Source organism: Phodopus roborovskii, unplaced genomic scaffold (assembly GCF_943737965.1).
Source record: "Phodopus roborovskii unplaced genomic scaffold, PHOROB, whole genome shotgun sequence".
NCBI classification, from domain to species: Eukaryota; Metazoa; Chordata; class Mammalia; order Rodentia; family Cricetidae; genus Phodopus; species Phodopus roborovskii.
In genome coordinates, this window is record NW_026126459.1 from 31,229,490 (window position 1) to 31,255,081 (window position 25,592).

General features: G+C 37.9%; 1 protein-coding gene across 2 annotated transcripts in view; it reads right to left on the reverse strand.

The window, feature by feature from the left end:
* Tmeff2 (transmembrane protein with EGF like and two follistatin like domains 2) overlaps positions 1 to 6,019 on the reverse strand; it is a 245,951-nt gene extending 239,932 nt beyond the window's left edge. Inside the window, exons 1-2 of one of the 2 annotated variants that reach the window (XM_051190151.1) lie at positions 5,162 to 6,012; positions 2,591 to 2,700 (exon numbers count right to left, since the gene is read on the reverse strand). In XM_051190151.1, the coding sequence (XP_051046108.1) occupies positions 2,591 to 2,700; positions 5,162 to 5,333 (282 nt within the window). In that variant the 5' untranslated portion in view covers positions 5,334 to 6,012. Of the gene's footprint in view, positions 1 to 2,590; positions 2,701 to 5,161 lie in introns of both variants that reach the window. The other variant, XM_051190152.1, reaches the window with a different exon arrangement.
* Positions 6,020 to 25,592: the final 19,573 nt, after the last annotated feature.

The following is a 25,592-nucleotide window of genomic DNA, read 5'->3' on the forward strand; positions in this document are numbered from 1 at the left end:
AGTACCCCAATTCTAACTGTGGTTAATACTCTGGGATAATGACTTAATGATATTTTATTCGTGTTAATGGAAACAAATGTCCTCATATTATAAACAAATGTATGTCAGTGGTAGAAGACTTGCCTTACACCTGTAAGGTCCTGACTTAAATAGCAAGCATTGTAGGTGAAAGAAGGAAGATAGAAAAAATGGAATGATGGAGGAAAGAAAAAATAGTGAGCCAGCTAACCAACATTATCTAAGTTACTTGTAAGAACTCAGTGAGTTTTGAAGGGTAGAAATTAGTTTATCTTAAAGTACCTAAGGGAAGTCAGAATTATGTATGTTCATTTTAGTGCTTGAGTAATACTACATATTGGAAGATATAATAAGTTAGCATAATATGCACATTTCTGTTTGAAATTTATTTCACATCCAGAATGACTAATGGCACATCCCATTTCAAATAGTACAATTCATGCTTGTATCTGAAAAAGCACAGGAAACAGAAGTTTAGGGTACTTTATAAAAAAGATCTTCAGATCTCTTCTTTTTTGCCAGAGAAAAGTGAGAAGACATAAAATAAAAAACATACCCACAAAACAACAGCAAAACCCTAAAGACTCAGAGGAAACCAAGGAACTCCCAGCTTCTCATTTTCATGTAATTTGCACAATTTTCTTTAACCATCACTATGATTTAGATGTTCAACATTTCTGATACGTATATAAAATATAAATTTACTACTAGAGAGAGGGAGGTCCTTTTTAGCTCTTGAAAGACTGACTATTGTAAAACATACATTAATATCAATATAATCCGCTAGGGAATTAGGAAATACAAACTTACAGCATATATTTTCATTTGTTATTCCCAACAAACTTCACAATTACTTAAATTAATGCACTGGGACTGACCAATGTTTGAAAAACACAAATATCTGGGATGACAAAAATTCCATGTAACAGCTAAAACTCAAACATAGTTCCTTTAATAAGAAAATGAAACATTTCCATTTCCTGCATTCACCCAGTTAGAATTCAAGCAATTTCTTTTATTTCTTCTGGTGGAGTATTAGAAACACAAACTCGTATGTGAGGAATGTTCTTTCTGAACTATTGTTTTCTATTTATGAACTTACTTGCCGTATTTATCCTAGGTCACAAGAGTAAGAGAAATTCACAGGAATCACACAGTTAAAAAAAAAATCTGTAAAATTCCATGGGTCTTTAGTGATTTAGTGATTTCTCCAACTTGGTTCTTCCCACTTTGTATATCAACACTAAAAATTGTTGGGAGTTCTCATGCTCCATCACCATCATGTAGTGCATGGGAAGAATGTGATTCATCGCTTGCTGTGGTAGAGACTTTGAAAGTTGTTGCCACATGCCTGTGATCTGCACAGGCACATTTCTAATGCTATGGCAATATCTTTAGGTACTTTACCAATTGGCTCACTATGTTTCTCAAAAAGGAGGAAATAATTCTCAAGGAACTTTCACCTTACCTAAAAGTAAATCAAGCCATATTGAAACGGGAATCCCCTTATCTGCCTCACCAAGATGTTGAGTTAAATCCCCCAACATTTAATAATAAGTCAATTCTCAATACTGTATATTAAAAAGATATTTAAATATGACTGGATTTTTATTTGTTCTGCAATTTTTATGTTTTTCTTATAATTTTGGGAGCATTACTGATTCTGTGAGTAGTTCTATTTATATGCATATTTCGGGGCTTAGTCTATATAAGATGTCAGTGTGTGTTTTTAAAAGTAATTCAATAGCAATCAAGTGTGGCTATGATATTAGTGTAACATCCAAGTGATTTCAATCAACATATGAATATCTTGGAAAGAAACAAAGGTCAGTAACTGTATGGTAGGAAGTATGGTAGTTACTGCAATAACAACAATGGCAGTATTATTTTAAATTGATCTTGAAAATTAGTTTTGATGATACCTCTTTTGAAAAATGTGTTTATCTCTACAACTGTTGAAAACTTCCATGGCACGTGATGAAGTGCACCTTGCCTCTGCTTACAAATCCACTTGAGGCTCTTTGAGCTCATTTGTATTCCTAGGAGACTCTGTAGTCATTTAATGTGCTACTCTAAAAACTATAATATATAGTAACAAGGTTCATGATTTCCAAATGGCACAGTAGTTTTGGAGTGACCTTAGTAGTAGTTAACTTAAACTTGTGTCATATTGACAGAATAATGAAACCAAAGTCAGCTAAAACAAAGAACAATATAATAACAATGATAATAATAATAATAGATGACAACTCTAGAGAAGTACAAAAGTACAAATCCATTCCTTTTACCCATGACTAATTTGACAATTATCTTCAGTCAATCGACCTATAAAATGCATGCATTCCACATCTAAAAAGTAGAAGCTTCAGTGGCATTCTAAACTATGGCACACAGGTCTCTAAAAGGCATGTCTTCTTGACATTAGCTTGCTCTGTGGTAGCACTTTCCTTTGATTCCAGCCTCCCTTTGAGTCTGTATAGTTATAAATTGCCAAGTGATGGGTTTTTAAAGGCACTCTCTACCTTATACAGTCTCTGTAATGAATTGAAGTTGCAAATATCAGATATCTTACCTTAAACTGACAGACGCAAGTCACAGTGTCTCCAATCCTTAAACATTCCCCATCAAATTTACAGGTGTTGGTGTCGCACAGGAAGAGATCATTTTCTCTGTCATCAAAACCTCAAGTTTAAAGAGAATGTTCCAGTCATTTAAAAATGTTATGGACTTTTAAAGAGAACCCTATTTTGTGGCATTACCAGAATTTTCCTAAAATTTTAATTTCAATAGCCACAGATGTTCCACAAGGTTGCTTTCTCCCAATAATCTCCAAATCCAGTGACGGGATCAATAATATTTTATACTTTTTACAGCAGTGTCCTAGTAACTTCTCTTTCAATAGCATCCTTGGAGTATGCCTTCTTAATTTTAGCTTAGATTAATACCGACTGTGGATGGAAGTTTGATAATTGTGTCTCAGGTTTTTCATCTTGCCCCCTCACTAAATAAGCAATACTAATGACCTGAACTCGACATTTTGGGGAAAGATCTGGTGGTGGTATGTGGAAGCTATTTTGGTATTTCTTTATCTTTAATTGTTCTTTGCTGTAAGGTCTGAAATGACTGTTATTTGCAATTTTTCCAGACAAAGAGGAAGCAAAACCTCAATAATAAAGATAAACAGGCTTGGCGTTTTCTGGGAAGGTCTCTCTGGTTCAAAAGAACGTAACCACTTGCACGTTAACAGGGTTGAGAAGGGGCTGCCAAGTTCTCAATAATCTTCTTAGACATGCAGTTCATCCTTTCTAGGTGGTACATATACCTTTAGGAGATATGGCTCACAATTCATGTCTTCATCACAATGCCACATTTAAGCTGGCTATTTCCTATACTAATGCCAGTTAAGAATGAAGCAAACTAGTCATGTTGAACAATATTAGCTACAATCAAATTTTAAGGATGGTTTGTCCCTAAGTGGAACTTATTCTTGAAAAAAAAAAAAAACCATACAGGAATGGTGGAGCCAAGAATGAGTTAGAGATATGTTGGGTTTCATAAAAAAAAAAAAAAATGTAGAAATTACCGAAAGAAGAACAAAGTTAGTCTACTGACCTAAATATAATAGGAACTGTAAATTTCAACTTGTCTTGACAAAGTCTAAACTGGAGTGGGTCATATTAATTGCCTCTTGGAATTTATATTAGTCATTCCATAGAATGTACATGCCCCTACCGATAAGTTACACTTAATAATCACACCCTCTTATCAGTTTCAGACATTTCCTTTCACTTACATTTCTATAAAGGCCACCCCATTCAAAGATAGATTTAATTATACCAGGATTTTATTCACATAAAACAAAATGTTATAAACATACTTGCTAAAATGAGACTAAACCAGACCATGAGGACAATGCCCAGGCATCATGTTTATGAAGTTTAAAATGCCAAAGAAATCACACCACAATTATATATATATGTGTGTGTGTGTGTGTGTGTGTGTGAGGCTCTCATACTGAAATTTAAAAGCAGTCAGGAAGAGTGCAATAACTTCAATATTTGGATCCTTTTCAATTAGTGGCTTCAGTAGTGTGCAGCCTGCCAAGCTTTAGTATTCTGACATGGACTGAATGAGCAAGAGGACTGTTTGTCACTCCAGGAAACCCAGTGCAGAAGCTAAGGGGTTGGGACCCATTATAGTAGGGTCACTGGGTTTTCAAAGGTGAGTCTTCCAGGCTTGGAGCATGCCCATTTTGGCTTTGGGGGATCCGTGATCGCTCTTTTCCTTAACTTCTGTGTTCCACATAGGAGCTGGGAAAGCCTGGGTGGGCATCCTTTGACTACAAAGTCAACCTTTTTCAAAATCAATGGCGTTTGCAGCCAAAGAGAGAAAGGGGGGAGGGGGATGAAGAGAGAGGGTGGGAGGAGGAGGGAGGGGAGAGGGCAAGCAGGACAGAGCAAGAGAACTAGAACTATAGACTGAGAGGGAGCAGACTAGAGGAGGAAAGAGAAAGAGGGAGAGAGGGGAGGGAGGAAGTAGGGAGAGGCAGAGGTGGGAGAGATATATAGATAGAGAGAGAGAGAGAGAGAGAGAGAGAGAGAGAGAGAGAGAGAGAGAGACCTTGGAAACTTGCCTCCTTTAGAATCACCCGTGACCAGTGCTAAGTAGGAAAGCCCTGCATACAGAAGCATGTTCACATGTTCGGCAAGAATTAACGGTTCCCCCTGCAGTCATCATTTGATTTATTGCTTTCTCGATTATTCTTTCTCATAAAGTTATTCTTGCACAGCCAGACTAGACTTTTTTTTTTTTTTTTTTAACTACGGGAAATAGTCTGTTCGGTGTTCCCCTAGATTCGAGAACACAGAAAACTACCCTCTAGTATTTCTCTAAATCTTCTCAGTTTCAATTTGAGGGCAGACATCCAAGGTTCCCCCACACCTACACTTTGTTCCTATCCCAGCACGCCCAGCCCTGGCTAAAGCAGTTCCCAATGTTTCTCAGGATGGAGATGGGAAGTCCTGGGTTTCAGGCAGTGAAAGGCGAGGGGCTGTGCAGAAGCACGAGGATGGGTAGGCAGAGCTGTACAGTCTCAGTGCTTATGAGGGGCGAACGCGTGGAGGGCTGAGGGGTCTGGACTTACCGGAGCAGTTCCAGCCGGTGGGCGTTTGGCAGTCACTTAAGGAGGTAGGGAAAGCAGCGAGTTTCACCGGACGGGCTATGATAAGCAGCGTCACCGGCAGCAACAGCAACCAGCAGAAACCCTCGCAAAGTGTCCAGCTGCTGCACTGCCGCGGGGACTCCCACAGCACCATGACTACTTCGCGCAACTCTGCAGCAACCAACGGCTCCTGAAGAACACGGGATCGCGGGGGCCACGCAGCGGGCTACTGAGCATCCCGCGGACCACGGTAACAGAGGAGGCGGCGGCAGGGGCAGCCAGCAGTGAGGCTGTGGCCAAAGGAGCTCATGATCTCAGGAGTTTCAGCAACATCCAGCGACCCGGCTCAGCCGGGGAGAGAGAAGACAGTCCGCTGAAAAGCTTCGCCCCAGATGCGGGGAGCTGCTGCCATAAGGAAGAGGGTTGGGGCAAAGGAGGGATAGGAGACAGAAACCAGGGGCCAGAGAGGAGGCAACCAGCGGGCAGAAGAGAGGTGCGCGACTAGACTGGGTGGAGGGACAGTCACAGCGCTCCGCAGCCCAGCCGCCGCCTCTCGCGCTCTGCCGCCCGCATCCCTCTGGCGTTTGGGAAGCAGCAGGTCCTTAGCCCGCCCGGGGTCACGTGGGGAGCGGCAGTCGGACTCTGATTGGCGGAGCGAGATGCAGGTCTCGGGAGGGAGGGGTCGGCGAGGAGGTGCAAGGAGGAGGCGGCCACGGATGCCACAGATGGGCTAGCTCTCTAGGCTCTTGCCCTAGTCGGGCTAGGCGGGGATGGCTCCTGGGAGAAGCTCAGGCTTCAGGGCGGCTACTCCTACGCTCTTTCATCCCACTTGCTTCTCTGCTCTGCTCCAGGACGCCCCCTACCGTGCGTGGGATCCGGGCTTGCACCTCTCTTGTGTGTGACCCAGGGCTGCCAGCACCCGCTGCGGCTGGGTGGCCTTGTCTTCCAGCTGGAGATGATGCGGGCGGCGGAGGTGGAGAATCCACAGCCACTGGGTAGCAAGGGGGAGCAGGCAGGGAGCAGAGGGCGTCCCGCTGGCGCCGCTGGGCCGGGAAAGGAACCCAGGCTGGGCATTTCGTGTTAGCTTAAGAAGCGTAAGGGTGCTTCTCTAGGCGGTGGCCGAGAAAAGCGGATGAGAGGTGGCGGTGTGAGCGCCAAGAAAGCTCTGGATGGCTTAAAGCAGCTACAAGGGCTCCCCGAGAAGCTGCATACCCGACGGTGCTCTCCAGGGGGGCGCAGCCAGTTAGTCTCCCTGGCTCTCCTTGTCTCCTGGTCCCTCTTTTCCCCTTCCAGGCTTTCCGCAGCTCAGACCTGCTTGGGCAGCCAAGGTTTGATCCCCTCTCCCCAGCACGCTCTGGTACAGCCTGCAACCTACTTGTGTGGCTGTCTAAAAGGCGCAGCCAAATGTGCTTGGAAGGTCAATTTTGGTTGGGGCAGGTGGCTGGAGGAACAGCGAGAGGCTTCCCTGCATCTGTGCCGAGTACGGGTTACAGGGCGAATCCGCGAATCCAAAACGAAGAAGCCTCTGGGAGGAGAGAATTTGCTTAGGCTGCACGGGCTATAGCCTGGGCGCTTTACTCTGGGTCTGCAGGATCATCAGTGACAGGGGAGAGGCAAGGACATCTAACCTGGCTGGAGTCACTAGATCCCCTAGGTTTTCTTTCGCCCCAGTAATGGGGAAACAGCAGAGCGGTCCCGCCTTCCTTCTGCTGCACTCCCCGTAGTTAGAAATACTCTTTTGCTTAATGACATGTTAGTTTTAGAGCCCAGAGCTAGCTATTTGGGACGAATACCGAGAAGAGTGTCTGTCTCTAGCGAGTCTGGTCACTACTGCAGTCACAGGGTTCTGGATGCCTTGCAGCAAAGAGTTTTCTTTTTGTAGTGAATGTGATTGTGCAGTTATTCTGTTTTTTTTTTTTTTTTCATTAGCACTGTGTGTGTGTGTGTTTCCGCTCTATTTTTTCCTCCTCTTCCCTTTCCTTGCCCATTCTCTCCTCCTTTTCTTCCAAGAGCCCTTATATCCTTCCCCGTTTCTTTAAATTTTCTTGTATCCCCCCTCTCTTATTCTCCTGAATCTTGATTGAGAGCATTGTTTGATGGCATCTAACAAGCAATTAGCGTGCTTTACCTAAATCACTTAAAAGAGGCACGGACAGACTTTGAAAGGCAGACTATCTATCTTCTTCAGACATCACCAGAAAACAAACTATGCCTGAGCAATCCCTTCAAGTACTGTAACCTCCAACCTCCTCCCACCCCCATGCCTTTTAACTTCCCCTTTGAGAGATGTGATCCCACAGCACCTGGGAGCCTCAAAGCCACCTCTCTCTTTCTTCCTCAATGTGAAACCCTTCCCTTTATCTCACACCTTGCCTCCCTCCCAGGACTCCCTTTCCCCTCCCCCGCCCACCTCTGCCCACCTCTAAAGATTTCTGAATCTTGGTGTCTCTTGCCCCTGGCAAATAAGCAGTGCAGATCTCAGCGTTCCAGTCAATGGCATCTCTCACCAGCGAGGACTCCATTAGCACAGATCAATTTGACCAGACATTGGAGGCATCAGAAAAATCGGCTTTTAGATGGAGCAACTGAATTGTTGAAGGTAAAGGAATGCCCAGAAGATGGAGCTGCCAAAGATATCTCAAAAACAAAGAAACAGCTGCCTTTCAGCAGAGATTGTACATTCAACCTTAATGCAGACTCACGGTGCCCCATGGTACCTTAAGGAATGAGAACTTGGGATTTTCCATAACAAGGCTCAATTAGCGATTAGCAACTAATCAGGCATTGAAAATAAGCTCCACTTGAACTAAAGACAAAGTCCTTCAGGCATATTTATTTATTTATTTATTTATTTATTTATTTATTTATTTATTTATTTATTTGCAGTGATTATGGTCGTAAAAACCAGAGCTAGGATCGCACAGTTTAACTATAACATAGAATTTTACAGAACCTCTTAACGAGGAAAATTGTTATTGAATTCTCTGCTAAGTAAGATTTTGGCATGTGTTGCAAGAATGTGTATTCTTCAGACACTTTGCACACCTTAACTTAAAACGTCAACAGAGTCAATTACTGGCTGTGACTGGTTAACACAGTTGCCTCCACAGAGGTTCTTTAAACTATTAAGCAGTTGGAAGCAAAGCCTTTTGGTTGGGAATGCTGTGCTGCTGTCCCACTCACTATGCATTTAGTGTTACAGTGCCACCAAGAAACGAATTCTGCAACTGGCAGGCACCACCAAGTGGCAGAAGAACATCATTCACTGAACAGAGTGTTGCATTGTTCGATATGTAAATAAAATATGTATTGTTTAGTCTTCATTAGGAACCGAGAAACCGATGTTTTACTACTTTAAGGTTGTACAAGCACTTCAGATCTTTCCCACCAGGTTCAAATCAGTTTCCTTACGACAATTAACTTTCAAAGTATGCCTACAAATTGGACTTTGCATCATATATTATAGGATTAGTAGTAATTTAATTGAACCCATACCATGGGATTTTCAAATTTCCTATTTAAAATTGGACATGATATGAGCTTTCACTGATCCTAAGCTAGAATACTCCAGTTGTGCGACACATAGTCTAAAATTGGTGCTAGTACAGAGAGGTTAACATATATTAAGACAAAAAACTGCAGATAATTTGTTTTTACAGAAACCTTTTTTAAAATTTAACTTTTGCTGTCTATTTTATGAATTTAAATAAATTTGCATACATTTTGAATGACACTTATGATTCTGAAATTATAAAGTCATCATTTGCCCTTCCCCTTTCCTCCTACAACGTTTGAGCAAAGACTGGGGGGGTAGTTCAGTTGTAGAGGATTTAACCTTAAATGCAGGAGGCTCTGGACTTTGATCTCCAGCACAAAACAAGAACAGACTATTTTCCAAGTGGGGAGGGCATCATCAAGACCTGTGAGAGTGCTCAGAGCTTAGAAGAATTGCAAAGAGAAGATGAAATTGTTCTAAAAAAGCAACATTGGAGATAAGTGAGCTTTGAAAAATAAGACACTCTAGCAATGAGGGATTTGTTTTTCTTCTCTCTCTACGATTTTCTGATTGTTGAGTAGAGGTAGGGTGCAGATTTTGTGCTTTGTAGTGCCTCAGACATTTTATCAAACAAATCAAAACACTCTGTTATTTAATCCCTATAAAACACCTATAGAGACAAAAGTGGTAACTAGTCTTATTTTGTGAACAAGTTGCATCAAGGATTTTGGAACTTAGCAAAATTCTGTCTCACATCAAAGCTCAAGACCTGTTATCATTTTTTTTTTATTGTATTACTGATCCATTGAGATGGACTATATGAGCTCTTTACATGAAGAGATTTGTGTGCCCTTTTGTTAGTGCATAATATCACCACATGAGTTTGTTTTGAAGCAGGAACAATGATATCCAGTGTTTTCCACATCTGTTTGGTCATAGGATTGAGATTAATTTATTTTACATTTTAAAAATATTTTTGTGTGCATACATGTGTGTGCCACAGCACACATGTGGAGATCAGAGGAAACCTGTGAGAGTTGGTTCATCAAGAGATCAAACTTAGGTCATTAGCTTGGTGATAAGCACTCTACCCTCTGAGCCATTACCTGGCCCAGGAGAGTTTTAAAAACATACGTCTTTTACTTTTGAGAATATGTAATTACACCACCCTATCTTTCCCTTTATTCCATCCAAACCCTGCCACAGACTCACCTTGCTCTCTTTCAACTTCATGGCTTCTTCTTTAATTAATTGCTGTTACTTGTATAAGACAATGATTATCTTGTGCTCTGATGTTAGAATTTTGTTGAATTCCAGCTTACTTGATAAAGCTTGTCCACAAAACAAGAATAGTTGTCATCTCTGTTTTAGTATTAAAAAACAATGTGTTTCTTTCTGTGTGGTAAAATGTTTGACATACTAAGAAGATATTTTTTATTTTTATTATATATATTATATAATTTTTATTATATATAGTATCATATATACATATATGTATATATGTATTTCATCTACATATAGATAATATATACATCATATATACACACATGTGATACATGTGTATATGCATGCAAACATACACAATACACACACACATATATACATACATATGTCCACTGTCTGTATCATGTTATTTGCATGTATGTTTTTAGGACTGACCATTTGGTATTGGATAATATTTTAACCATTTGATGTGCTCTTCCCTGGAGAAGATTATTTCTCCCACTCTTGCCATTCTTGGTAGCCCATAGTTCTTTGGGTAGGGCAGAGGCATCTCTGCTTTTCCCTCATCCACTTTTGCATGCCTACTGTTAGTCTTGTTCAGCTTGTGTGTAGGCAGTCATGATGGTGAGACTTAATAGGCAGAGCTTCTGACATTGCTAGAAACACAGTCCCACAGCAAGCTCCCTGCTCCTCTGAGTCTTACTGATTTCCATTCTCCTCTGCTGCATTGTTCTTTGAGCCTTAGATAAGGGGTTGTTTTAGAGATGAACCCATTGGAACTGGGCTCTACAAGTCTGCATATTGATTGCTCATAGTTTTCTGGAGTGGTCTTCCTCTGTTGCAGAGAAGTTTCCTTCACGAGAGGAGAGGGGACTACACTATGTCTGAAGATGTGTAAGTTCCATATCTCACCAGGAGACTTTCCAACTCAAAAAACTTGGAGTTGCATTCTGTAATCTGCATTTTAAAATACATATTTGTTTGAGAACTAAAGTACTACATGAAAGATGTCTGAACTCTCACTCAGTTTTCATGTTATTTTGGTAGAGAAGTTAACAGAGACTGGAACTCTGTGCATAGGGAAACTATTGGATCTGTTTTTGTGCATGTTCATCAAAATATATTATGTTGCTAATATGTTTGACTCAGTAACTATATAGTTATAGACAGTTTTCTTATTGTCAAACTGTAGGTAATATTCTAAAGATTAAGGAGGAACAATTCATTATTTAGGGGCATTCCTATAGAAATAAGTGAACAGCTGAATCAATGGATAAATGGACAAATGCACAAACATGCCATTTTTTTTGTGAGAAAAGTGATATGAATGGGGGATACTGAAATGCAAAGAATGTTAATTACTAATAATTGGAGTGGAAGTTCAGTATTACTTCAATACTTTAACATTTTATAATTTAATTTCTAATCTCCTTCAGATATGTAAATACAATGTTCCCAAACTATTCCTTTAATACAATTAAAATTTCACCAAATGACAAATATAATGGATCTGTGTTTCTAGATCAAATTCTCTTGACAATGTTTCAAGAGGCTGTATTTATTTCTTATTGACATTTATGATAAAACAAAAAAGTAGTTGTATTTGCTGTTTTCTCCCTTTCACACAGTTAGTTAACAATGTCTAAGTGAAAATTTGTGACCTATAGATAATTTCACAAAGTTTAATTTTCCCTACACTTTGAAATTCTTGTGTTTTTGGTTATTTTTGATATTTAAAATTTAGCTTTATAATTTTAATACTGGAGAAATAGTTTAGTCTTAGGGAAATGGGCCTCAGTCATGACTTTGTATCATAACTGTCTAGGGAATTAAAATACACTGATTAAGAGTTCCACCCAATTCTTGGAAACTCTGAGTCAACATTGGCATGCTTTTGCAAATTCTCCTGGTGTTTCAGTATTATGCTTTGGCTGAACCCTGTTGTTGAGAGAGCAAACCTCCCCTCAGCACACGCATATCCAAGTTGGAGAATCAGAAAAGTGAATTTGTTTCCAGTTAAAGCTTTTAAACATATCTCACAAAAATACTTTCTGATAACAATATCAAATGAAAGCAATACAAACCAGATGATGTTTAAAACTAGCTTGCCAATAGTTTACAGAACAAGAAGAAAACTAGTATAGAATTTCAAGAAGGTTAAAAGCAATAACCACCTCAACATGACTTGCTATCTTTGTATTTACGAATGCAAATTGATTTCAGTGTCTGTTATTTCAAACTCAGCCTTACTTTGGGACTTATTGTAATACTTTTGTTTTCAAGTGCACTGTACAATCTTTTTGTTGAAGGATAAAATTGTTTTTCATATCTCTTTGTTACTCATGGCTATGGCTAGACTGTACTAGATACATTTCTGGTTTTGTGAATAGAACTAGTAAAGGTACTTATTTCCAGTTTGCATCATTAGCAACTGTGTTAGTTTGAAAGATGATGGCCCCCAAAGGGAGTGGCACTAATGGGAGGTATGGCTTTGTTGAAGTGTGTGTAGTCTTGTTGGAGGAAGTATGAGACTATAGAGACCTAGTTTAGGTCTCATATATGCTCAAGCCACACCCAGTGGCTCAATTCACTTTCTGTTGCCTGTGGAGCAAGATACAGGACTCTCATCTTTTCCAGCATCACGTCTGCCTGCATTCACCATGTTGCACCATGATGATAATGGACTAAACATCTGAAACTATAAGCTACCCCAATTAAATATTTTCCTTTATATGAGTTGCTGTGCTCATGGTATCTCTTTACAGCAATAGAAACTTTAACTGCAGTAGCACCAGAGTCTTTTGTGTTCTGAACATTATGTCCATTTATTTATCAAAATAAACCCAAGTCCTTCTGCTGAACTTTTCCCTAAGTGGAAAATCAGGTACCTGAGCACTAATGTTCTCAGCTTTTGCATATCTCCTATCTATTCTGCATTGGAATGAAGACAGGAAGGAAAGAAGAGAGGGAGGACGACAAGGAGGCTAGTAGGGAGAGGAAGAAAAAGATGAGATGGTCTTTTGTCATATAAGGAAACTGACTTAGCTGAACATTCATCTCTGTAGCATCCTTTGGTGGTGCATTTTCATATTAATAGCTCTGTGGAGTCCAAGCATATCAAATAAAACTAAACACCTGTTTAACTCTTTATTGAACCCATATTTTCCAAATTATTTGATCATGGAATCCTTTTTAGCAAGAGAACACAGAAATAAAGGATGGCAGTAGATTTCCATATGCTAATATTACTGTTTTTCAAATAGTTTAGAGGGGAAACTTTTTAAGAATTCCTGAGTGTTTGGGGAGAGTTTCCTGGTCATTTCCTCTGACTTTCTGTGCACATAGTCAGGCCCACTGTCAGCTTAACTTTCCCAGAGTTTTCATCTCTGCAGTGGCCCCTCCTGCTGTGAAAGTTTTGGGAATACAATCCTATAGTGGCTGACCTCCTTCTTTATGATTTTCTATCTCTTTATAGAACAAATATTCATACTTACTTGCTGGCAAGGTAATTAGAGATTCTTATAAAAGAACAGAGTGATCCCAAAGACAGGGACCAAGAACCTACAACATCTGAGTTGAATTGGTTGCCCTGGAACAAATGAGCTTTGTGTCCTGGGAAAGCTAATTAGCTTCTTGGAACTTCAACATTTTCTCTTGGTCAGAATTCTAAATTTTTTTTAAAAAGTTGAGTAGTAAAGAAAGAGTCGTAGTCCACCAAAGTGGACTATGTGCTAATACTCAAGGGATGAAACAGACAGGTTACAGGAAGAAGTAAAATTTGCAAATTGATTTTTACAAATTAGCACAAGTGAAGGCAACCTCCCTTTTCATCATTCATCACAATATTCTTTTCTACACTTAGGATATTAGAAGTTTTCTTTACCCTCATTAGAGCATTTTCTCTGCAGTTCTGACATTCTAATTATAGATATGTTTATAGGTGAATTTAGGTATAGCAGATATCTACTACACATTGTATAATATTATAAAAGCATGAATGTTCTAAATTTCACTATAGATTACTCCATAGTGTATTATTTAACTCATCGTGGAACTAATTTATTTCTTATATTATGTGAGTTCCAGAAATTATATTTCAAAAGCTGTGCCTTTCATATTCAAGTTTATTTTTTTAATACAATAGCAACACTCAAGTAATAGTAAATTTCAAAGACTTTTAATTCTAGGAATCATTTTTTTGCAATTGTATGATTTGCATTGGACAAAAACATGCATATACTCTCTTTCTCTCTCTCATGCATTTATCTATTGACTTTTGTACATATTCTTTACTAAATAATTACAAGAAAATTTAAGTAATTTGATTGGATAGAGTGTTGTTTTAGACATTTGACAATTTACCTTTTTACTATTTGTTAATACCAATTTTATTTTACAAATAACACTAAGGTTTTATGATATGTGATTTTTGTGTAATAAAGATATTAACTTCATTTCCTAATAAAATAACTCAAGATGGCAAGTAAGGGAACAGTTCCATTGGAGGGGGCAATGTTGAGTTGTCTGGCAAAACAAAGATTTTCATTAGTGAAAAATATAATTAAGCTGTACATAATAGTGTAAATTAGAAGTATCTTCTTGCCAATTAAATTCTGGTATGTTTGCATATAAATGTTATAGTAAAATCATAATTTCTTACAAGTTCTATGATTCTACAATGCTTAATAATAACACCAAAATCTAATGCAACATTAGTTGCTGTACTGTATGTTCAAATGCATACCATTGACATTAAATTTTTTCCTAAAAGATTTTAATTATGGTGCGGGGATAGTAATTTGTAATATTCATACAAAGAGCTGTGTTAACCTTAACATAGGGATAGACAAAGGAAGTAAGATCCTTGCTTCTACAATGTTACATATTGACATAACTTCTGTAGACAAATTGAATATTCCATTAAAAATGATCAGTTTTCTTGGGATGAGAAAGAATTGCCAAATTTAACCAAATCAGCTTAAGAGTAGTTAATAGTCAGGACATTGAATTTGAGTTGGAAAAATCTAGTTTCAAGTTTTGGGCTCTGAGCTTGAAACTGTGAAGCTAGCTTTACTGAGCTCCATTTTCTTTATGCATGTAATTTGACAAGCATAACATGAAAATGGATAAGATTATGAGCTACAAACCCCCTTACAGTTGTTATTTACCCTTTTCAGAATGTGTACAAGGCTATGGGACATCATATTATTTCATCATTGTTGTTGAAATCCAAATCAGGATCCATGGTGGACACTTGTGATCCCATTTTGTGCAATTGCCCTTGGCAATGAGAATATATTCCTAATTCATCATCTGAAGCTCTTTTAAATATGTAAATAACTACAACCATGCTCCCTAGCTTGCTTCATATTGCTTGCTTGATTTCTTATGATCACAATCCCAGAAGTGGGGTTGCAGACAGTGGGCTAGACCCTCCCACATTTATCACTAATTATGAGAATACCCTACAGACTTTATACAGCTAGGTCTTATGGAGGCATTTTTTTCCACCTCATATCAGGTGATTTTAATTTGTGTCAAGATGACACACTAACTAGCTGGCATATCCATCATTTGTTATTGTTGAAATATTGAACAATGATTCTTTTAATGAAGTTAATGAAGAGTATAATTTAAAGAGTTTAAATATTTTATGTGCTTTATAATTAACTTCAGTATCTTTGTGATATTTATATTGTAAAATTTAGTGAACAAGTGAGGAAGGAAGCATAAAGTCATTGATCAGTTTGCCAAAAATGTTAATTTTATGTCCTTTTCTTCCTTTGGTAGGCTGATGGTTTAATTATGTATTTGTAACAAGGTAATGATATTTATACAGCACTTGCTTTTCTTACAGAACTCCCTAAGTAATTTTCATATATTTATTTCTATTTAGAGACTTAAAAAGTAATATGTAAAGCTATGTCTGTTGCTTTCCAACTGAAGTGCCAATACTCTGTAGGAATAAGCTTCCCTTTGGAGTTGTCACTATATGGAGAGCTGAAAAAGAGATCCTCGATGTATATTATAAATATTGACTTATTAAGCTGCATGTGTAACTGAGCAATAATTTTTTTGTTGCATGTATTCCCCCACTCAAAAAATTATACTTGAAATAGATAATAATGCACTGCCATTGGCTTATGCTTTAATGCATCAGGATAGTGCTCCTTTGAGGACCAGCCTTTAGCAGCTCAGGAATTGAGGGGAGCCATAGAGCTGGTGGACTAATCACTCAATTTGACTTTTCTTTCTGAAAGAGTAGACTTAATTCTCTGGGGCTGGTGAAAAAGGGAACAAGCACACACCCCTTTAGGATCTTTCTATCATCTCTCTCTCATCCATTTCTTTTTTATACTTGTATTCAGATATATCCCTTCTTTCTATTAAGTTTATTTTTCTTTTTCTTTTTTCTTTCTTTTTTTCCAGCTTATATACCCCAGTAGAATCTGTCAAGCAATATAAAAATTACAATGTGGTTATATTCTATTTTTAACTGAATAATTATAATGAACATAGGTTAAAAATCATGTTTTTCACATTCCTTACATGATTAAATACCAGTAACGCTGCCAAATGAGGTGTTAGAAACTCCCTGAGAGTTCTCATATGACCCACAGATTATGAGGGATATGGAAACCATGAAGGCAACAATCAGAGTTTTGCTCAAGAACAGTATGAGGTTCTCAGGACACATAGTCCTTGGGGCTTTGCCTCTCCAAGGCTCACTCAGACATGGCTTTGCCAACCACTCAATACTGTTCCATGAGTTCCAGTGCTGTCTGGTTGGTTCCCTTGCATGGTCCCCAACAGGATAGCATATGTTTTAATTGTGTATCATTGAAAGCAGTCTACCATTTAGATGAAAGAGCTCTCTGTTCATTTCACATGACTGGGAGGATATTGTGGTAAAAGATATCAACAATGGCCCCATTAATGCTGAGCTTATATGTTCATCTAATGGCTGATAATGCATCCTACATGACACATGTGAAGATAAATTTACAGCATTAATAGGCTTACAGTCCATGAGAACAAGCTATTTCTCTAACAAGTTCCCCTTCTGGAATGAAACATTATCTTCCCAGTGGCATCTGATTGATGGATAAAGGTTGGAAGATGCACATTTCTTTTGTTGATAATGCATCAAAATGCCCTCATCTTTGTGTATAATACATGTGTGTATTATACAATTATTCCTAAACATATTGAGAGCAAGACAGTACATTTCATGAAAACTCACATTTAAGGAACATTATTTGTTGAAAAATATAGGTTATCTTAATAAAAATAGTTCATATGAAAGTTCACTTTTCGGTGATATTTCTTTTTACTCCACTTTCAAAGAAAATTTTAGTCAAATTTAAACAAGTTGAGTAGTCATTTCAGCATATCTAAAATTGTACCCATGAAGTGGCAGTCAGCTCAGTCATTTTAAATTTGAAATATGTACCTAGAGCTATTAAAAACTTACTTCAACTGTATATCCTTTGGCAAAAATTACTTTTGCCCATGAATATGTATGTGTACTGTATGAATATGCACCACATACACACAGGAACACAGCATCTGAAGAAGGTGTGTTACAGGCAGTGGAGAGACTCCAGATGTGGGTCCTGGGAACTGAACCTGGGTCCTAGGTAAGAGCAACAAGTGCCGCTAAGCACAGATTTGTATCTCAGACCAACTGTACACTTAGGGTGTTAAAAATCATTTCCTTACATTTTAATCACAAGGATATAAAGTGTTGTTAATTAAAATAAATATCAAATGCATAATTTTTTTACCTTCAGATCCATGATGACAGATTTGTATGAGAAGTATATTTGAAGTCTCATTAACTTCACTACCTATTTATGTGTACCCTTATGCACATTTTCCTCATATACGAGTAGATATCTATATATTTACATATATTATAGTATCATATTTTTTGAGAAGAGCCTATTATCTATGGTTATTCTGAGGAAAGTGCTAATAATCTGACAGTATAACATGTTTGCTCATAGTTTCAGAACATACAAAAAACAAACAAACAAACAAACAAAAAAAAACCTCTGGAAACCATTGGTGATCTTTAGCACAAATATTATGTTTTCTGAGTATACTTTTGTTATGAATCAGAAATATAATGCCACCACATAGCCACATCATGTCAGTAATCTATGAAAAAAGGAAGGACTTGGGCCTTGGAAGGTGTCTCATGTGTAATGTGCTTGTTGAGTATGAATGAGGACCTGAGTACAGATAACATCTGTGTAAATTGCTGAACATAGTAGCATGGGCCTGCCTGTCATCCCAACACTGGCAAGCAAAGACAGGGAATTCTTGGAGCTCACTGGACAGGTTTATTGAAGAATAAGATCCAATGAGAGACCTTGTTTAAAAGATAAGGTAATGGTGTATAAAGGAAGACAGAGAGGAAGAATTTGGTACTGGGGAATATCAGAGTTTATCCCTCATTTACTTGTCTTAGTTAATATTTTTATAATAAAGTTTAAAGTTGTGGTAAAAAGAGAGCTTTATCATTAAATTGCATAGGCTTTCATTTGATGTATGAATAAATACATATAAAAATATGTTGAATACATATCTTATTATGAAGAAATATTGGTATATTATTTCCATTGAGTTTTTTTGTGTCTTTATTTAAACATGAGAGGAAAAGCATATTTCACAACACATAAATCTAGATCAAAGTATACATATCACTATTTGTGCACCACTTCTCATGTTATTCAGTTCTGTAAAACATTAAAGTAAAAACACAAAACAATGTGACAAAGTTATTTTTAATCTATCATTTAAAACTTATTATAACATTGGAAGTGTGTTTACTAATAATTTGGAGCATAATATACCTCATAATCCAACAGCAATGACTATCACCAGCAGAGGGACAGACAGTATAAGATCTGCTTAGTTTGGTACTCTGCATATTTAATCTGATTTTCATGATTTATTAACATTTAGTGTTTCTACAAGTAAATTAAATAAACACTTTTGGTGACAAAAGGGAAAAAAAAAAGTTTGCCTCTCCGTGTGAGCCTTGAATACTTCTCAACATTCAGTCTTACTTCTATTTTCTGAATTATACTGTAATCTTAAAAAGCACTATATAGGTACTTACTTTAATCTTCTGGTTAAGCCAGAGTATAATTAAGAAATAGTCCTGAGACCAATAAAATAACATAATTATGTAACTCTCATATAACTGAATGTCTATACAGTATATGTTGGAAGGACTATGCTGCTATGGGATTAATCACAGTTGGTAACTATTTTCTGATTTTAGTTTATTGATATATTTTTGTCAACCTAGGATCCTGAGTCATCCTTCTTGATATCAGAGTGTCATATATGCAGTAATGTAATCACACAGTGAAAGATATGTGTATGTGTTTTATTTATTTATTTTGTGTGTGTGTGTGTGTGTGTGTATTTTGGGATTGCAATTATATTCTATCTCACGTGATAAGAATACTGAATTAGGTCTGATCCACCTTTGTAATACATCTGGGAACAAGATAAATTATCAGAGAGAGAGAGAGAGAGAGAGAGAGAGAGAGAGAGAGAGAGAGAGAGAGAGATGTGTTTAGTGCCAAAGATGAACATTAAATAAGTCATTATATAAATATATCACTTGAATTGTGAAAGTTTTCATGGAGAAAAAGTACAGTTTCTTCCTGTACCAAAGTAGAGTATAGATCTGAGGGACTGGCAGATATTCATTTTTTATTCAATATTTTATATTTGTGACTTTCTTGAGGCATTATCTCATATCCTGCTTAGATAGAGTTGAAGTGGATTATTATGGTGTTTGAGAAAGTACTGATGTTTAGGAAAGTGGGGATTATAACTCAAAATTGTGTAAGAGTAACAAGGTCAGTGGAAATATGTCTCTTGGTCCAGTGAACAAGAGCATGTACCTTCTTGCAGAGGACTCAAGTTTTGGTCCCAGTACCCATGTCAGGCAGCTCATAACAGCCTGAACCTATTGCTCTAGAGGAATCTTACATTATCTGGCCTCTGGAGGGCACCTGAGTTTACACACATACCACATAATGACATACACATAATTAATGACAAAATAGAACTTCAAAAATTGTGTTCCTTGAGTTTAAATGCAATACCCATTGATGATGACTTGCCTATGGTGGTAGTCACAGGATAGAGGGCAGAGTACATCTGCTAATTGGGAAGTATTGTGAAGAGATTACATAGATTAAAGCAGAATACTAAAGGAAGGGAGTCTACCTTGCCCATAACTAGATGTATGTCTAACACATCCCATACTCAGACACATTTGCTAATACACAAATTGAATGGTTGAGTGTTATGAGAATTGAAGAGTAAGTAGAATCAGATATGACTGATCACACAGAACACTAAATGATGACACAATTCTTGGCTTAGTGTTCCCTACAGTAGTCTTACTGAGAATCTTTTGAGACCAGATTTATATTTCTTTGTGCATGCAGGTACACATATGTGCAGGTAGAGTCATTCTTATTCCTCAAAAGCCAGAGAAAGCCCTTCACTGGGACTGATTCAGCTAGGCAACCTGTCCAGCAAACCCCTAGGATCCATCTGTTTCTATACCCAGAGCTGGGATTACAAGTGTCATCCACTAATCCACTAGGCTTTGCTTTTTATACAAGCACTAGAACCAAACTCCATCCTCATGCTCACATGGGTGGTGCTTTACAGATGAGATATCTTCCCCGGTCTCAGATTCACATTCAAAATGATCACTGATGCTGTTTAGCTAAAGAATGGACTATGAGGGAGCAGACAGGCAAGTTTGGAGGGTTTTGAAAATTTTCTAATGGGAAAACAATGAAGTAATGGATCATTCAATCTAGACTAAATGATGAGAGAATGGGTGGTCAGAAAGTGCAACATTTGGATCCATTTTGAATAATAATTAGATTAATGAAATTCTTTTTTATATGCTAAGAGATAGAAAGTGACAACTATGTTTAGGTCACTGATATCTAGTAGTAACATAATTAATGTTTCTCTCATTTAAGGAACTTGACTGCTTTGTGGGTGATGAATGAGGCTGTCACAGTTATCTATGAACCTGTAGGGAATATTTTAGACCTTTCCTAGAATTTGAAGTCATCCATCATTCATACAATCCAGTCATTCAGTGCTTCTTTTTTTATCACTTTCCTGGCACTATACTAAAAATTGGTGATATAATAATAATAATAATAATAATAAAAACAAGATACATGTGATCTTTTTTTCCTATGGCTCAAAGGAAGAAAAGAAGAACTTAATACCAAGAATGATGAACATTTTGAAAGTGCGAGAAACATAAAATTTGGACAAATAACATAAAACTAAGAAGTTAAGCTTCAATTATTTTAATGAATTATTTCTTAACTCAGAGGGCAAGAAAGCTATCCTGGAGCTTGGATGGAGTTCAGTTAGAGTTCATACCTGGTGGTGTGCACAAAGCCTTGGGCTACACAAAATCGTTTCAGAAGCGGCATGGTGGCACATCATAGAGATTCCAGCATTCAGGATATGGAGACAGGAGGATCAAACATCAAATAATCAAGGTAATTTTCAGCTCTCTAGAGAGTTCACCACCCCACCCCCACCCAAAATAAAATAAAAAATAAAAATAAATATCATTTAAGCTGAAATATTGTTTTCTATGCCCATGTGGAAGAGAAGGGTATAATATTTATGGCCAAAAACCAAAAATTCCAACAAGTTTTCAGGTGAGGATTTATGTGGAGGCTAGAGGCTATACATAAAGTTTAGCTTGCCAATGTCTAGCAAAAGATGAGCAATGATGCTGTTTGCAGGACAGAAGCTAAACTGCACTCATGCTTGTATTTCATGGTAAAGATCTGGATGTTGGAAAATGGGCAATAGAGACATGAAGAACTTTCAGCTGGAGAGTGAAAGAGCTCTCACATATTAGGATTATAAGCCCGACATCATGCAGAGCTTTCTAGTTCTGTGTTTGGCTTGAGTTCTAACTTCTGTGATAGACTTCAAAGCTTTCCACATAGTTTCTGTAAATGTCAAGATCTTACTGTTTCTGCTCTTTCGCTAACGGGCCACCAGACTGTTAGCTGGGAAGCCAGCATGGGGCTGACTCAGGCCCCCCTGAATATGGGTCTCAGCCAGAAGGACTGAACATTCTAAGGAACCTCAGACAGTGGAGCCAGGATGTATCCCTGGTACACAAAAGGACCTTGCTAACACATCCCCCATGGAAGGGATAACTGCCTTAATCTAGAGACAGGAGAGAAGCCCTAGTCCCTACTTCACATGACCTGTCAGATCTATATGACCCCAAATGGATGGCATTCCCCTACATATGGAATTGGGGTGGGGGGATGGGAGGGGAGGGTGGTTAGGTTACATGTGAGAGGGCAGAGAGAGTAAAAGGGAGGGAAGGAGGGAGGGAGGGTTGGGGGGAGGAAGGGAGGGAGGGAGGAAGAGGGAACTGGGATCAACATGTAAAATAATAAATTAAATTAAAAAAAAATGCTTTGACTCCAAAATTTAAGTTGAAGGACAAGTTACTGGGGAAAAGGATTAATATTTTTGTTCCCACAGAAAATGAAAAGCTGTGGATTCCTTCCAGACTAATGTGGTTTGATCACGCCAGACTGCCTGAAACAGAGTACCAGGTGATTCTACATTCAAAACAGCTGGACAATTACAGACTACAGCCAGGATTTCTGCATCTTCTTCGAATCACCCATGATAGCGCCCCTTACCAGCAGGAAGTAGTTTGGAAAGAACAACGCCCAAATTCCCAAATATTGTCTATATATGTTTGTTTTCATTTAAATGGACTTGGTTTCTGTCTCTGTGCTACAGAGAGCTTCCAGGTGGTGTCTGATCTCCAGGACACCAGAATTTAGAACTCAGCTTCTTGATGCTTCTTAGCTAATCTATACATTCAACATTTTATAATTTCAGTGGCTGCTTTGGGCTGTCACCGGGGAGAGATCAATCTCTAATTAAGTGTTCCATTGCCTTTTCCCTCATTCTTTCTCATTTTCCTGACTTCCTTATTTCATAAGAACTGTGATATTTTCCCTTGCTATATTTAGCACTCTTTTACTTGTACTTATTACTTAGTTATTATCTTCTGTTATCAAACACCTAGCAAAACAATTTTGCCCCAAGCCATCTCTACGCTAAGATAAATTTGTATAGATAGCACCTCTTTCTCTGTATCTCTATCACCGTCTCTCTGTCAGTCTCTGTCTGTCTCTCTTACACACACACACATACACACACATACCACACACACACACACACACACACACACCAATATTTTAGAAATCCAAAGGACAATTGGACTCCACTAGAACTCAAGTTTCCTTCCTACCCATTATCCATAGAATAAGGACTGACTCTACAGTGTATGGGAGGAACTTTTTGGCCCCTGGTTCCTTACGTGTTCCCCATTTCAAGATAGTAGTTGGTTGCTAAGGGATTCCAGAGCTGGCTGGACAGATGCATGGATCCAGTGAGCAAAGCCACACACCCATCATGGCATGTGAAGTGCTACTTAAAGGCTGCCATGATCCTGAGGTATTTCAGTGCTCTGCAAACAGAGCTGGGGTTGCCTCTCTAATTGCTGCAGAGTCATGATGCATAGTGGTGGGCTGGGTGGTCTGTTTCACTAGGCACTTACAGAACACAATTAGGCTTAAATCCTCAATATCCAGGTAGTTGCCACAGGAAGTATAGTACTCAGTTCACAGAAATGCTGCAGTAGGCAGAGCCCAAAGTCCATGGAAACATTAATAGTGATAATATGGTATAAATCCCTTTAGAGTCCTGGACTGAGAAAGTAGCTCAGTGGTAAAGTACTTGCCTAATCTGTGAACTGAATATCTATCACTACAAAGAAAAAATAAACACAAACAAAAATCAAGTCATTTATGCTAAAAAATAATAAGATCAAATTATGTATCATGTTATTAAAGGCAGAACAGGGACAAAAATTTCAGCTTCTACTCTAATCTTACAGGATCAATAAAGAGTTAGTCTGTCTTCAGTCTCTCAGGATAATAAGCTCTGGAATCCTCTCTGTGGTTTTTATTATTGCCAGTGATTTGGCCAGTTGGTTTGTAACTTTGCTAAAAATCTGCATCCAAAGAAATGATCCTGGTCTAGTGTGAATGCTATCACAAAATACAATAGACTACGTAGCTTCAAACAAAACAAATTTGCTTTTCATTGATTTGGAGGTGGAAAAGTCCAAGGTAAAGCACAGGAAGATGTGAAACCTTGGAAGGACTATCCCAAAAATCACATAATTCCATCTAGCTGTATCCTCAAAAAGAGAAGGGCCAAGCATCTGTCTGTTTTTCTCCTTTATGATGGCATAAATCCTGCTAATGAGGGCTGTAGTCCAATGCCTTTATCATGTCTTAAAGGTCCTAACTTCATGTATCCTCACTTTCAGGTTGATAATGTCAACACATGCAAATGTTAGAGTGATGTAAGCACTCAGAACATGGCACCTAAGTCAGATGAGCCAGAGTCATAGCATGATGAGAACAACGTGGTTCTTACTTTTAAGCAAAGAAAACAATTAAGTCATTTCTACTGAAGTATAGACAGCAAACTCATTAGTAACTCATAATTGCAGGTGTTTTATTTTTTAAAATCTGGACAAATTTTATAGTATGGTCTTTATTGAAACATTTTTGTTCTTTGTATTAAAAAAATAATGATTCAAAATTAAAAAAAAATAAAGAGAGAAAAAGATGGACCATATAATGCCTTTGTTATTTAATATGGATCTTTATTTCCTGTAAGTTATTTGAAGTATTTGACAATATTTATTAAGCTCTAAACTTTTCAGGTATGTTTTAGATAATACTGAAGTTTGTTACTCATATTACCTCATTTTCCCAATCCTGTCTTGTGCTATATCTCTTGGCTTCACATTTTCATTCCTGTGGTAGAATATTATTTTAAGGTGTGTCACTTTTGTTTATGCTGCATTTGTCTAACTCTATGAAACTGTGATTCTTGGCTTATCTAAAATACCTGATGATGAAATAAATCACTGAATAGCCAATAACAAGGCAAGAACAAGGATAGGTGGAACTGGCAGGCAGAGAGTATAACTAGAAGGAGAAATGAGGAAGAGAGGAGCAGGAGAGAACAAGGAGAGGAGAATGATAGGGCCAGCCACCCAGCCACCCAGATTCTGAGCCAGCTATGGAGTAAGAGTTAAAGAAAGATATACAGAAGTAATAAAGATAAAAGCCCAGAGGGAAAAGGTAAATGGATTAATTTAAATTAAGAAAAGCTGGCTAGCAAGAATGCCAAGCTAAGGCCAGACATTCATAAGTAAAAAGACTCTATGTGTGATGTATTTTGGAACTAGGTGCCCCCCCCCAAGATTAAAGCGCCAAAAGAGTAAAGCATTGCAGAACATTTCCCTCTTTTTTATTTTTATCATTTATTTTATTTTAGAGGATGGAAGGATTTACTTTGGCTTACAATTTGAGGTTGCAGTCTATCATGGTATAAGAGTCCAGTAGTTGTTCAGTCCACATTATTGGATGTCTCAGCTTGCTATTAGGATACACTAGAATCCCAAAGAAGTGGACTCTAATGCTAGTGGAGATGTGGATCTTTTAGAGAGAGTGACAGCAAGCAGGCAAAGTGAGAACAAACTTCCTTCAT